This window comes from Onychostoma macrolepis, chromosome 20 (assembly GCF_012432095.1).
Source record: "Onychostoma macrolepis isolate SWU-2019 chromosome 20, ASM1243209v1, whole genome shotgun sequence".
In the NCBI taxonomy this organism is placed as follows: Eukaryota; Metazoa; Chordata; class Actinopteri; order Cypriniformes; family Cyprinidae; genus Onychostoma; species Onychostoma macrolepis.
In genome coordinates, this window is record NC_081174.1 from 21,958,157 (window position 1) to 21,970,927 (window position 12,771).

The 12,771-nt window shown below is 33.9% G+C and overlaps 1 protein-coding gene across 2 annotated transcripts; it reads right to left on the reverse strand.

Moving 5' to 3' along the window:
• Positions 1 to 104: 104 nt before the first annotated feature.
• cnstb (consortin, connexin sorting protein b) lies at positions 105 to 11,893 on the reverse strand. 2 transcript variants are annotated; one of them, XM_058755343.1, is made up of 10 exons: positions 11,626 to 11,893; positions 9,421 to 9,654; positions 7,152 to 7,261; positions 5,668 to 5,698; positions 4,846 to 4,932; positions 4,194 to 4,311; positions 3,681 to 3,702; positions 3,277 to 3,600; positions 1,861 to 1,996; positions 105 to 1,758 (listed from the first exon to the last, which is right to left on the reverse strand). In XM_058755343.1, exons 1-10 carry the CDS (start codon positions 11,891 to 11,893, stop codon positions 1,547 to 1,549), a joined length of 1,542 nt encoding a protein of 513 aa, XP_058611326.1. In that variant the 3' UTR covers positions 105 to 1,546. The 2 variants fall into 2 exon arrangements, with proteins under 2 accessions (XP_058611326.1, XP_058611327.1); XM_058755344.1 differs by having other exon boundaries at positions 11,519 to 11,655.
• Positions 11,894 to 12,771: the final 878 nt, after the last annotated feature.

The following is a 12,771-nucleotide window of genomic DNA, read 5'->3' on the forward strand; positions in this document are numbered from 1 at the left end:
GAAATTGCCTCCTGATCAGGCCTTTTCTCTGTGCATCTTAAAGCTTCAGCTGTCAGAGAAATTGTTATTGGATTCTGAAATGAAATTAGCTATGAGTCAGTCTGTGGGTTTCCAAAGAGAAATGCTCCTACTTCACCATAGGTTTTATTATGTGTGCCAATTCCATTTAATGCTGCGTCATCTTTTCTTCCATTCAGAGGACCAATCCAATATTATTACAGACAGAGCTACAGCATAAACCTTAAACCACTTTCTAAATATAAAAACACATTTCCAGTCATAATTCAGAGATCATGAATACTACTTGGGAAAGAAAAAAGAGAAACATACAACAAAACAGGGTTCTGGTTCTGAGCATATTAAAACATTTAAAATTAAAATATTCCACAAAAACTCACACTCACTTTGATTGCTGAACACAAATCATATTTGTAATTAAAGCAATCTGATTGATTGCTGTCTTTTATACTGTACTATTATAAAATTGTGTATTTTGTACCTGCTGACCAAGTGTTGGAGCAACGATTAATTGACATCAAGTCAGAACAATCTATCATCGTTATTCTACTATTCAGCCTGTTCATGTTAACAATAAAGCCATTTTGACAAGTTAATATCCCATAGTTAAAGCAATAATGCACCCAAAAATGAAAATTTACTCACTCTCAGGCAATCCGATATGTAGACGAGATTGTCTCTTCATCAGAATAGATACTTCAAACAGTTGCTTCTGGTTAGTCGTCTATCCATAATATTGCTTTATTGGTTAATATTTGTTGTTTAAAATTAAAACTCCTGAATGATGAATTTGTTTCTTGTAAACGTAGCTTTTCATTTAACAAGATGGACTGGAGTTATCTGAATTTCTTGTGGATTATTGTGATGTTTTTATCAGCTGTTTGGACATTATGACGGCACCCATTCACTTCAGATGATACATTAGTGAGCAAGTGATGTAATGCTACATTTCTCCAAATCTGTTCTGATGAAGAAACAAACTCATCTACATCTCGGATGGCCTTAAGCCAAGTAAATTATGAGCCAATTTTAATTTCTGAGTGAACTATTCCTTCAACATACACCCATTTATGCTTATTTTTGTTCATACTGTATGAATTTCAGTGATTGTAGCACCAATGAAAAGTGCCAAGTCAAAATAAATGCATAAATACAAAGATAAACATGGAATATAGTGTCTTGGAGTAAACAATAAAAAAAAACAAAAAAACAATATCACTGGCTCCATAGGCAATTATTTCAATGCATGTAGTTACTGATTAAAAGAATGGCAGTGGTACAGTATATTAAGATTATCTGTAATAAGTGGTATATTAGGATTATCTGTAATAACCTGTTTTTGAACCAATATTAAATACATTACACAAATTTATTTATGCATTAGGAAGCCCTGCGTGACTCGCTAAAGCAACATTTATTAAGGCCAGTCTGGTAATGTGCATTAGTGCATATTATCTCAAGAGGAATACTGTTGTTAATCATCGGAAATGATAATATGAAGAAATAGTTCCACTGCATAAAATAGCTGCTATGATGCATCAGAAAAGAGCCACTGTGCGAGAGCGTTCACTCCTCGTCGTACAGGTCCAAAGTAAAAGTCCATGTTTTGCGAGAAGTCGGCGCACACATTTGAGTACGCCTCTCCAGCGAGACAATAAAGAGCAGTCCCACCCATGCTAATCACCACAGTAACCAGACACAAGGCGAGAAGGACGAGGCAAGAGTTTCTGGCCGACTCATCTGTATGCATGAGAAAGATGAGCTTTGATCAGTCTCACATTAATGCAGAACAGAAATCCGAATACATAAAGGCCCTGTCTGAATATATGCTTACAATCGTACCTTGATCGAAAGCATCGTCTGGCTCTCTAAAGCGGACTCTGCGTTTGGTTGAGTCTTTTAGCAGCGAGGCTTTCTCCGTTTCCCTGGCGCAGAATCTCTTCTTTAAAATAGACACTAAGCCGTCTGAGGGAAACTTCTACAGAAATAAAGTATGAAAATGCTTAAAATAGACTGTACAATATGATGCAGACTTATTTTTAAGAATATATTCATAGCAAATAATGTAATAACAACCAGTAACCACAAGGGGTCAGTATGTGCAACATCATAATGAAGCAGATGTAAGGATGCCTTGTGAAAAATAAGTGCACTTTTAAAAGTATTTTTATGGAAATTATACAAGTGCAAGCTAAATGTACTATTTTCAGACATATAACTGCAAGTTATTTACAATTACATGAAAATGTAATAGTTTATCATTTTACTCCATACATATAAAAAACGTAATTATTTGATTTGAACAGTGCTTTTTTAAGCACATCTTCATGTATCATTTTTTTTTTCTAAAATCAAAACAAGTGTACTTATGTAAAGCATGTTGATAGTGATCTAAAACAATTTAACATCATTACAAAGTGCACTTTTTAAAAGAGCACTTAAGTGTAAGAAAGTCATGAATGTGTACTTGCTTTAAGTACACTTATGCGGCCTTATTATTTCTTAAATGTATTTCATATTTTTTTAAATATACTTTTAAGATTTGAAGCACACTACAACTGCAAATTCAATTCATTTCAGCACACTTATTTTTCACAAAGGTGACCTAAAAATGAAAATCCTGTACATGTTTACATGTTTTTCTAATATGATTTACTTTTTTTTTTTTTTTTTTTTGCTTTTCCGAGTCAAATCAGAGGCAAAATTGCAGAGTCTTCAAATCACTGTAAAATAATTGTGTACAACAAACAAACAAATTATGCAATGCATCATTTAGCTGTCATGTGTGTTGATTAAAAAAAAAAAAAAAAGTTAGGAACTCTTTCACAGTGTGTGTCTGATGCAGCTCTGGAGGAGGTTTATGCAGCTGGACTGTTATTTAAGATGACCACACCCAATGGCTTTGGGAAACCATACACTCCCTGAACGCTTCTTTATAAAATTCCTGCAGCTGGCTGCCATAACGCTGTGGATGACATCACACTATTTTGCTTTCACAAAGCAGAGAAACCCTGTGGCTAAGAAATGTGGCCTGAGAATTGGAAGAAAGTCCCACTTGACCTTTTACAAAGTCATAAAAATTCAATTTGAGGACCTAGATTAATACATTGCATATTTAGGCCCTGAGGAATACAAATCGTTCAGTAAGCGGATGGTTTGGAAAGACTGCAGCAGACGGATGGTGTCTCAGCATGCTTAGTTTTTCTAAGGGCAGATGGTAATATGTAAGAGATTAACATCACTCCTACAGCGTCTTACCTCTTCTACCTGAATAAGGCTGGCCAGCTCATCCACAGGAACTTGGCCGTCAACGACTGTGTCATCCTGCAGCTCCTCATTCCAGCACTCATCCTCCTCAAGACCTTCCTCGTCCTCGTCCTCTTCCTCTTCTTCTTCCTCCTCCTCCTCCTCCTCCTCATTCAATTCACAGTCCTCTTCTGGCTCCTGTTCAGCTTCTGGCCATGAGCAGTCCTCCGCCCGGTTCTCTCTTTCGGTTGAGTTGACTGAAGCTTTTTCTTGTTTTGATCTTCTGTGTTTTGACACAAGGGTTGGGCTGTTGTGTAGTTTTATGTCGTCCATGTTCTGCAGTAACAGACTGCTTTAATCAGACTCACAAAAACATAAACTGCATGGGTGGATAATAAACAATTGTAATGTTTTACCTTTTCCAAAGAGAGTTTAGGTCTGAAAAAGGAGAAGCGGAATTTGTCAAATTCACTTCAGTATTATATTTATTGTTGTTACTCAATATACATACTGATTTATTATTTGCTGAATTTTCTATATAATATGTACATCTAAATATTTAATTTGTGTATGTGTATATATAAATGTGTGTGTGTGTGTGTGTGTGTGTGTGTGTGTGTATATATATATATATATATATATATATATATATATATATATATATATATGTACAGTATATTTATTTATATAATGCTTATTAAAGCTTTAGAAGTAGCTTCTTACAAGGCAAACTGTTTGTTTGTTTTTTTCTCTATACAATATAAGATAGAATAGGGCACAGGTCACATAAAAAAAGTAAAAAGTAAAAATAAGGAAAAGTAAATTCATCTCATTTTTGATGTTTTAAATAAAAATGCTATTATTGTTATTATGATTATTATTATTAATTTCTACTTGCTTTGACAGTCCTTGTCTGCACACAGTCTCACCTCTGGTGTGTTTTGCAGATATGACTCAACAGTTCCATATGCTCCCTCTCTGTGTCAGTTCCATTAGAGTTTAAAGGAGAGTTACTTTCAGTTTGGACGCTGATTTTCCTCTGGGACTCTGAAATCAAACATATGGATTTGAGTCTTTGAATCATTTTGACTGTGTCTCATATTCTCCCATGCATTTACCTACTCTTAGACTATGTGAAAGCAATCTAAAAACATACATGCTATTCTCAGTTCCTGATAGTTCACGAAAAAAATCCTTGCACCAAGAAAGCTACAGCTATGTGACATTCTTCAGGTTTCTCTTTCCACAGTCAGGTCTTGTTGCCAGTTAATCAGATAAGAAGGGAGAGCCTGACCTCTGTACTTCAGTGATATTGGTGAAGTAACAGAGTCACATGTGGTCTGGGCAATGAAGTGCAGTTGGGAAATGAGCAATTTCCTGAACTCAAACCATTCCACTTCTGTTTACTTATGAAGGATGAATCTAGCAATTGTCCTATTTACAAAAGGAGTCTCATCCTCACAAGAGAAAACAATGCTTCAGGAAATTCCCTCACATGTAAACAAAGTAACCTCCCCTGGTTCAAGTTATTTCAGGAAATATTTTTTCATATTATTATCCATAATCATCTGGCATCCTTACCCCATTTCTCTTGTATGGAGGCCAGATTAGACAGCAGTCTTTCGTGATACAGCTTCTCTAGTTGAAGAAACTCCACTGCCCACTGATCTGAAATGCTCGATGCTTAAAGAAGCCAACACTTAAAAGTGTTCAAAGATTTGGGGTAAAAAATTTTTTTTAAAGAAGTTAATACTTTTATTCAGCAAGGGTGAATTGACCAAAAGACATAAATATTTCCATTTCAAATAAACGCTGTTCTTATGAACTTTCTATTCATCAAAGAATCTTTAAAAAAAATTTATCATGGTTTCCACAAAAAATATTATGTATTGTGCATATTAGAATGATTTCTGAAGAATCACACGACACTAAAGGCTAGAGTAATGGCTACTGAAAATTCAGCTTTGCCATGAAAGGAATAAAGTATATTTTAAATCATATACAAATTGAAAGCAGTTATTTAAAAATGTAATAATATTTTACAATTATATTACTGTTTTTCCTATATTTTGATCAAATAATGCAACCTTGTGTTCACCAAGAGACTTCTTTCAAAAACTTTAATTTATAAAGGAAGCCCATATGATGACAATTATAAAATAAATCTTTCTTTCACGGTTTCAAATTACTTAAAAATCGATCAACATCCTTCCTTTTGTGCAACACCCAACAAGTCAACATGGAAAGACACACCCTAATGAGACTCTTTTGATTACGCTTGCCCTGGTCACTATGACAGCAGCATCAACAGGGACCATTTAGTGATAGCAAAGGAAAGTCAGAGAGGAAACAGACAGAACCAGGCGAAATACAGTGGTGGATTTACATGCAAAAAAAGGATACAGTCCTTTTCAAGGAAGTAGCCCTCCGCTATCTGTAATGGAAGGAAAATATCAGCAAGTAAAATATTACATCTCCTTACCGCATTTATCTTCATCAAGTGTTCTGTTAAAAGACTCTCAGCTGGTCGATCAAAGTCTATTTCCTGTTAGACCTGAATCTAGAGTCTTGATTTCATTAGTTGTAGTGAAGAGCATCTTTAAAAGGACGGTACTGCATGAACATGTGAACGGGTCTGACAGTGAGTGTGAACGAGGCAAGTCACGCGCAAGAAATAACTGCTCTATCTTTGCCCATCTAATGAATTCTCTTACATGGATCGTCTATATTTAGTGTAAGACAGGAAAAAAATTTGTTTTCTACTGTACTCTTGATTTTATCTAACTATAATAAACTCATTGAGAAGCAATTTGCTCCCCATATTATAACTCTTCAGGGAGACTGAAAAAACAACTCCAGTGAGCACATTTCGGTAGTTTGTCTTGTTGTCAGATCTGATTATAAATGTGCATGGTGTTTAGTCGATAATTGTTGAAGCTTATTTGGATGCCCGGAAATGCTGACAAAACAAGAATAGTTCATTTTTGTACTACTTGTATCATGTTTTGGCTGAATTTATTGAGGCAGTTTAAACAGAATGATATTGAAGCTTGTTTCTGACACAGGATAAAAAACATAAAAAAAAAAGTTATTACTTTTTATCTCACCATTTTTTTTCTCGTAATTTCAAGATATAAACTCAGTTGCAAGATATGACTTTACATCTCGCAATTCTGAGTTTATATCTCACAGTTCTGATTTTTTTCTCAGAATTCTGAGTTTATATCTCACAGTTCTGATTTTTTTCTCAGAATTCTGAGTTTATATTTTGCAATTCTCACATTTATTTCTCTGAATTCTGAGTTTACATCTTGAAATTCAGTTTTTTTGTTACTGCCATGAAAAAAAAAAAAAAGGAAAATAACAAAAGGTAATTTGCAACATTTGACTTTTTCTTGCAATTGAGAGATTATGTAACAATTCTGACTTTTTATAAAATTGCAACATTTCTTTAGTTGTACTGACTTTATATCTCGCAATGTTGTCAGAAAAAATTTAAAAACATAAACTCAGAATTGCATGAGTTTCCTATAAAAATTCCAAATTACCTTCTTAATTATTTTATTGTGCTTCCACAGAAAGAGCTCAAAAGAATAAGATACTGCTTTTATTTCCTTAAAATATCCCAAGTATAATCTTGCTACCCTGTGGAAATCTGTGTAATTTATTAGTCCACAGAATGCACATGAACATTTATCAGGTTAACAGTATAGACTGCATCATTCTTCTATATGATTAACAATCTAGGTGTATCTGATGACGGATGCAGAGAAAGAAACGTGTATGCACATTTTTATTAAAAGACAACCAGGTCTTTTCGTGCCAGTTTTTGTTTTGGCTATGGGCTTTATTTGAGAGTAACCTTTTCAAACTGTCAGTGCACACACCTGGTGTAAGGAATGAGGAAGGAGCATGTGATCATTGTGTTCAACGAGGGACTGCAGTGAAGCCAGAAGATAAGGACTAGGCCCAGGTGGCACAATCCCAGAGAGACGACCTGTAAAGAGATCACACCAGGAGAAAACTGCAGCTATTGCATACTTCTGACTTTAGTAAATCAGTCAATCCAGTGCTTTTTGAGCACATTTGAACAAGGTTATGGTCAATCATTATATGAAACTACTTAATACATCATGTGATTAGCCAGTATATTTAAATGTAACCTTAAACAAATAGTCAGCCAAAATGACAATTCTGACATTATTTACTCATCCTTATGTCATTCCAAATCTGAAAACTGATATTTTTTCATGGAACACCAAATGATAATTTTAAAGAAATTTCAATCGGCTCTTTTCCATACACCAATAGTTCACAGTACTTCCTGGAAAGCTCCAGTAAAAAATAACATTAAATAAAAGTATAACCATCAATATTGTGTGCTGCTAAAATATTTTTGAAAGAAGGCACTTATGTTCACAAAGGCTGCATTTATTAACAAAAATACAGCAAAAACAGTAATATTGTGAAATAACTGTTTTCTATTTTAATATATTATAAAATGTAATTTATTCATTTGATGGCAAAGCTGAATATTTGGCAGCCATTACTCCAGTCTTCAGTGTCACACGATCCTTCAGAAATTACTGTTATATGGTGATTTGGTGTTAAAAAAAAATCTTATTATTATGAACCTTTAAAAACTTTGTGCTGCTTAATTTTTGTGTGGAAATCGTGATACATATTGTTTCAGGATTCTTTGATGAATAAAAAGTTCAAAAGAACAGCATTTATTTGAAATAAAAATATTTTGTAACAACGTAAAACCATTTACAGCTGCTTTTGATTAATGCATCCTTGCTGAATAATTTTTTTTTTTAAATCTTATTGATTACTTTTGAATGGTAGTGTGTACATCATATGGACCACTTCTACATATATATTGTATTCACAGTATGCAGTATATATATATATATATATATATATATATATATATATATATATATATATATATATATATATATATATATATTCTCTGTTCTGTTTAGTTTATATTTTGCAATACTGACCTTTTACTCTGAATTCTGAGTTTACGTCTAGCAATTCTATTATTTGTTACCGCTATGAAATAAAAAAAGATGATTTATGACTTTTTAACTCACAATTCAGATTTTTTTCTTGCAGTTGAGAGATTATCTAACAATTCTGACTTTTTAAATAGTGGCAACTTAAGAACTGAGAGGCGGTTGTAACATCACAAACAACTTGAGTTTCAGCAGAGCATACATGTTAAGGCTTTTACACAGCAGAAATAAACATGACAACAGCCACTATAGATTATATTAGATAATAAACAAACAATTACGATAGGATATTTGTATGTGATTTTCTTGAGTTGAATGTGTACATCTGAAATCCTAATTTGAGCAGCGATATAAAAGGCTATAAATAGCATATTTTAACAACATAAACAACCAAATTCCACATGTGATCGCAAAAGGAAGTTATTACAAACACTCGATGGCGGTTTGAAGTGAGTTCTGAGTAAAAGTGTACTCTTAATCTCATAAATTGTCTTATGTAGCATGATGCTAATGTTAGCTCTAATGCAGCTGCAGAACAGGTCCAATTCTTCTTCATAATGCATTTTGTCATAATACTTCATGTAAGGTCGCAAGAAAATGTTTTGTTGTATTTATTTAGAAATACTTTTGATAATAGTTGGGTAAATGTATACTGGGATTGAAGCGATGTGGCTTGGTAAACGTTTTATTGCCAGTATAAAGGCTGATAATGGCTGAATAATAACAAAAGAATAATGATAAAAGAATAATAAGGATTATGTCTCATACCTGGCGGAAGTGTGAAAGGTTCTGTTTCCTTAAACTAGTTTGTCATGCATTTCTTTATTTCAACACATTTACAGGTAAATCCTAGGATTTTAAATTTGCGATTAATCATGATTAATCACAGTCCATGACTGTGATTAATGTGATTAATTTTTTTAATCGATTGACAGCACTAATATATATATATATATATATATATATATATATATATATATATATATATATATATATATCTTTTGTGTTCCAAGAAAAAAATTTAAGTACTTTAATTAGGATGAGCTACAACTTAAGTATTATTTTATTCATCAAAAAAAAAAAACAATATGGCTAATCACAGCACCAAAATGTTGCAATATAAACAGCTTACCATGATCTAAAGAACAGCTATGGCTCTTGATGTTTGTTGGAGACCTCTCCTCTGGGTTCCTGTTCTCTGAGTCATGTTTAACCGCTTCCAAGTCCATAACCTCTGCCTCCTGCAGTTTGTTCTGATTCTCATCGGAGGCTGTTAAGTAAGACGTAATGATGTCCTCTTCAGTCTGAGTTATTCTGCTCGTCTCTTTCCATCTTACAGACTTCCTCGTCTCGGACTCCTCCATAACTTCAAGGTGATCACAAACAAGATAGACAGTCATGTAAATTAATCTATATCTTCAACAGAATTCAAGAGGAAACATTTTAAAGTCTTGACGTCTGTTTTTCAAATTCTTTACCCTGCTGTTCCTTATGCTGTTCATAGCTGTCACCAGTGACAATGCATTACATTTATCATAAAATGAATCTTTTTCCTCAAAAGAATTCAGAGAGGAAACACATGTAGGACAGGTTTGGTGTTACTGAATATTTTTTCAAGCAGATCTTGGGCCTTACTTACAAACACAGTGTCCTAACAGTGAACCAACACTCACTTCAGTTACTCCCGAAGCCAGCAGCAAGCGCAAACTGACAGGTGTGTACAAAAACACTAGAGAGTTATAGCAGCGATGCATAATTCATGGGATAGGGGCTCTTGTCTTTCACTCTGTCCAGCCATGTCGAAGGATGAGCAGTGAAACCAGAGACAGAGAGATGGAAAAAGGGTGGAGTGTGGATGAGTGTCCTCATTGAAAAGAAAGTGTCAATGCCAGTGTGGTAACAGAACGTGGTGTATGATGAGGTGGAGAAGGCTGAAAGAAAAGTCGAGATGTTTCTTGACACAACATGACCACAGATGTCAAGATGAACCCTTATGTAAACTGAACAGGGTGAGCAAATAACAAGACATGCTGAGATTGACACTGGACCTAATGCAGCACGTGGTCAACAGTTTTGTTTGCACAAATTGTTTATTTAATATACTAGGCATATACCGTTCAAAAGTCCTTTTTTTTATGTTTTTGAAATAGGCTAAGTCTGTGATGCTCATTAATGTAGCATTTATTTGATCAAAAATACAATAAAAACAGTAATACTGTGAACTATTATTACAATTTAAAGAAACTGTTATAAATTTTAATACTTAAAAACGTAATTTATTCCTTTGACGGCAAAGCTGAATTTTCAGCAGCCATTACTCAAGACTTCAGTGTCCGTGATCCTTCAGAAATGATTCTAATATGTAGATTTTTTTATCAAAGTTTAAAACAATCTTTTTTGTGGAAAATGTGATATATATTTTTTGATGACTATAAAGTTCAAAAGAGCATTTTCTTGAAAAAACATTTTTTGTAACAATGTGAAAGATTGTCATTTTAAATCAATTTAATGTAGTTGGCAGCAATGATGTAACTAAAGAACTTCAAATCTGAACCTTTATGCTGTTTTTTTTTTGTGGGTTTTTTTTGTATATGGAATTGTTTATATTATTCCAAGTACCTTGAGGTACCATATCAAAATTGCATTTTATTGCTTGTGATGCTATTATCTGACAGGCTAAGAAGATTATTTTTTTGGAAAATCACAGTGACAGCTAATAACCACTTTTAGAGTGCACTATACCATAAAGTAACATAATTTGGCAGGCAAAGTGATTAAGACATGTCAGGACATGTTTATGTTTAACAGCAGTCAGGTTTTCACATGCCATATGAAAATTTTAAATAAATAATATACTAAATCTGAACCCTTTTTGAAGAAAAGAAAAGAAAAGAAATTAAATTAAATGAAAAGAGAAGAAAAGAAATGAAAAGAATAAGCATGTGTTCTCAGTCCCTTTTGGTCAACTTTGAAACTTGTAACAGTAAGCTTATTGAACTTTAATGATTCTACACAATTAGGCTATGGATTAATGAGTCTGCTAAATGACTAAATGTAAATATAAACGGCTTAGAAACCCAACACCATAACGTGAATTGGTCATTTTGGTAGTTATATATATCCTACTTCTCCTGAAAATCTGGTTTTGCATACATAGTCTACCTTGCACACAAATAGCCTACACATCGTTGAAAGATGGTGTAAAGGGCGCGTGCTTTAGTGTCCCTTACCCATTTCAAAGCGTCTTGCCCTTTATCACTGTTTTATTTTCGTCAGAACCATTTCAAGACGAAACACACAGACACACGACTCATTGAAATATCCCTGTCGTACTTACGTTTAGTTTCTGTAGCTATTGCTGTTACAATGGTCCGCATCTGTAAACGCGTGCACGCGCAGCGTTCATATCTGTTCCCAGAGCTGCTCAAGCAGAGACCCCAGACCCCTCTCTGTCCAACACACACCGATCTGAAATCAGTTTCGATGCCCTGCCTGTCTCTGCATCTGTGAAGTTGTTTACGATCCAAACAGGGGCGTTTCTTTTCAAGGTTTCGGTCTTGCTGGGCGTTTAGTGCCACCCATCGGTTCATATGGGGCACTGACATTGGAAATGTGTTTGGAGAGATATAAAATTCGACATAAAATTGTAGCGTTCATTTTAAAACACATTAATTCGTTTCAGTTGTCAGTTTCTATTTACCCACAGAATGTATGATTAATATAGCTGCACTAAAAAATATATTATATTAAATATACTAGGCCTATATATTATATAGCCTATGATACTGCAATATTTAGTCTTGTACACAAGGCTAGGCTTGTGTTTTTATAAACTACCTTATATTACTTGCATTTTAAATCGACGATGAGTAGTCTTCCCCGATTTCACAAAACCAAACAATATCCAATAATGTTATAAAAAGCAATGAACTCCTGAATATTTCCTTCAATTATGAATTAAATTATCATTAACATCAGGAAAGAGCTGGTATAAAGAAAAAGTCTTGTTGTGTTCAGTTTCAGTAATCCATCAGCATCATATCCAAAGCTATTCAAAATATTTTCAGAACTCTTTCCCCAAAATATAAATAAACTATGTGCTGGCATTACAGCTTTGAGTGCAAACATGAAATGGACGTTAGCAAATGTAGCAACTGGAGCAGAAAGTAAACGCAACCCTTGAAACATGGAGTCATTACGGTAGGCTGCTGCATGTCTGTACTGTGTCTGACTTCATAATAGGGAAGTTTTTATCCTATTGTACCATCTGAGTGAACTCTGCATTTCATCTCAGCCAGGTAATATGTTTTGACAGCACAATGAGCTGATCAGTTGACTCACTGCAATATGTCTGAATGTTTTAGCAATCCTCTGTGAAAAACAGTTTTTAGTGTCTGTTTTTTAAGAAAATCATGTCATGTTTCTCTTTCGATGATTACAGTGGGTATTGATTATGTAAATAAATGATTACAATTTCAGTAAA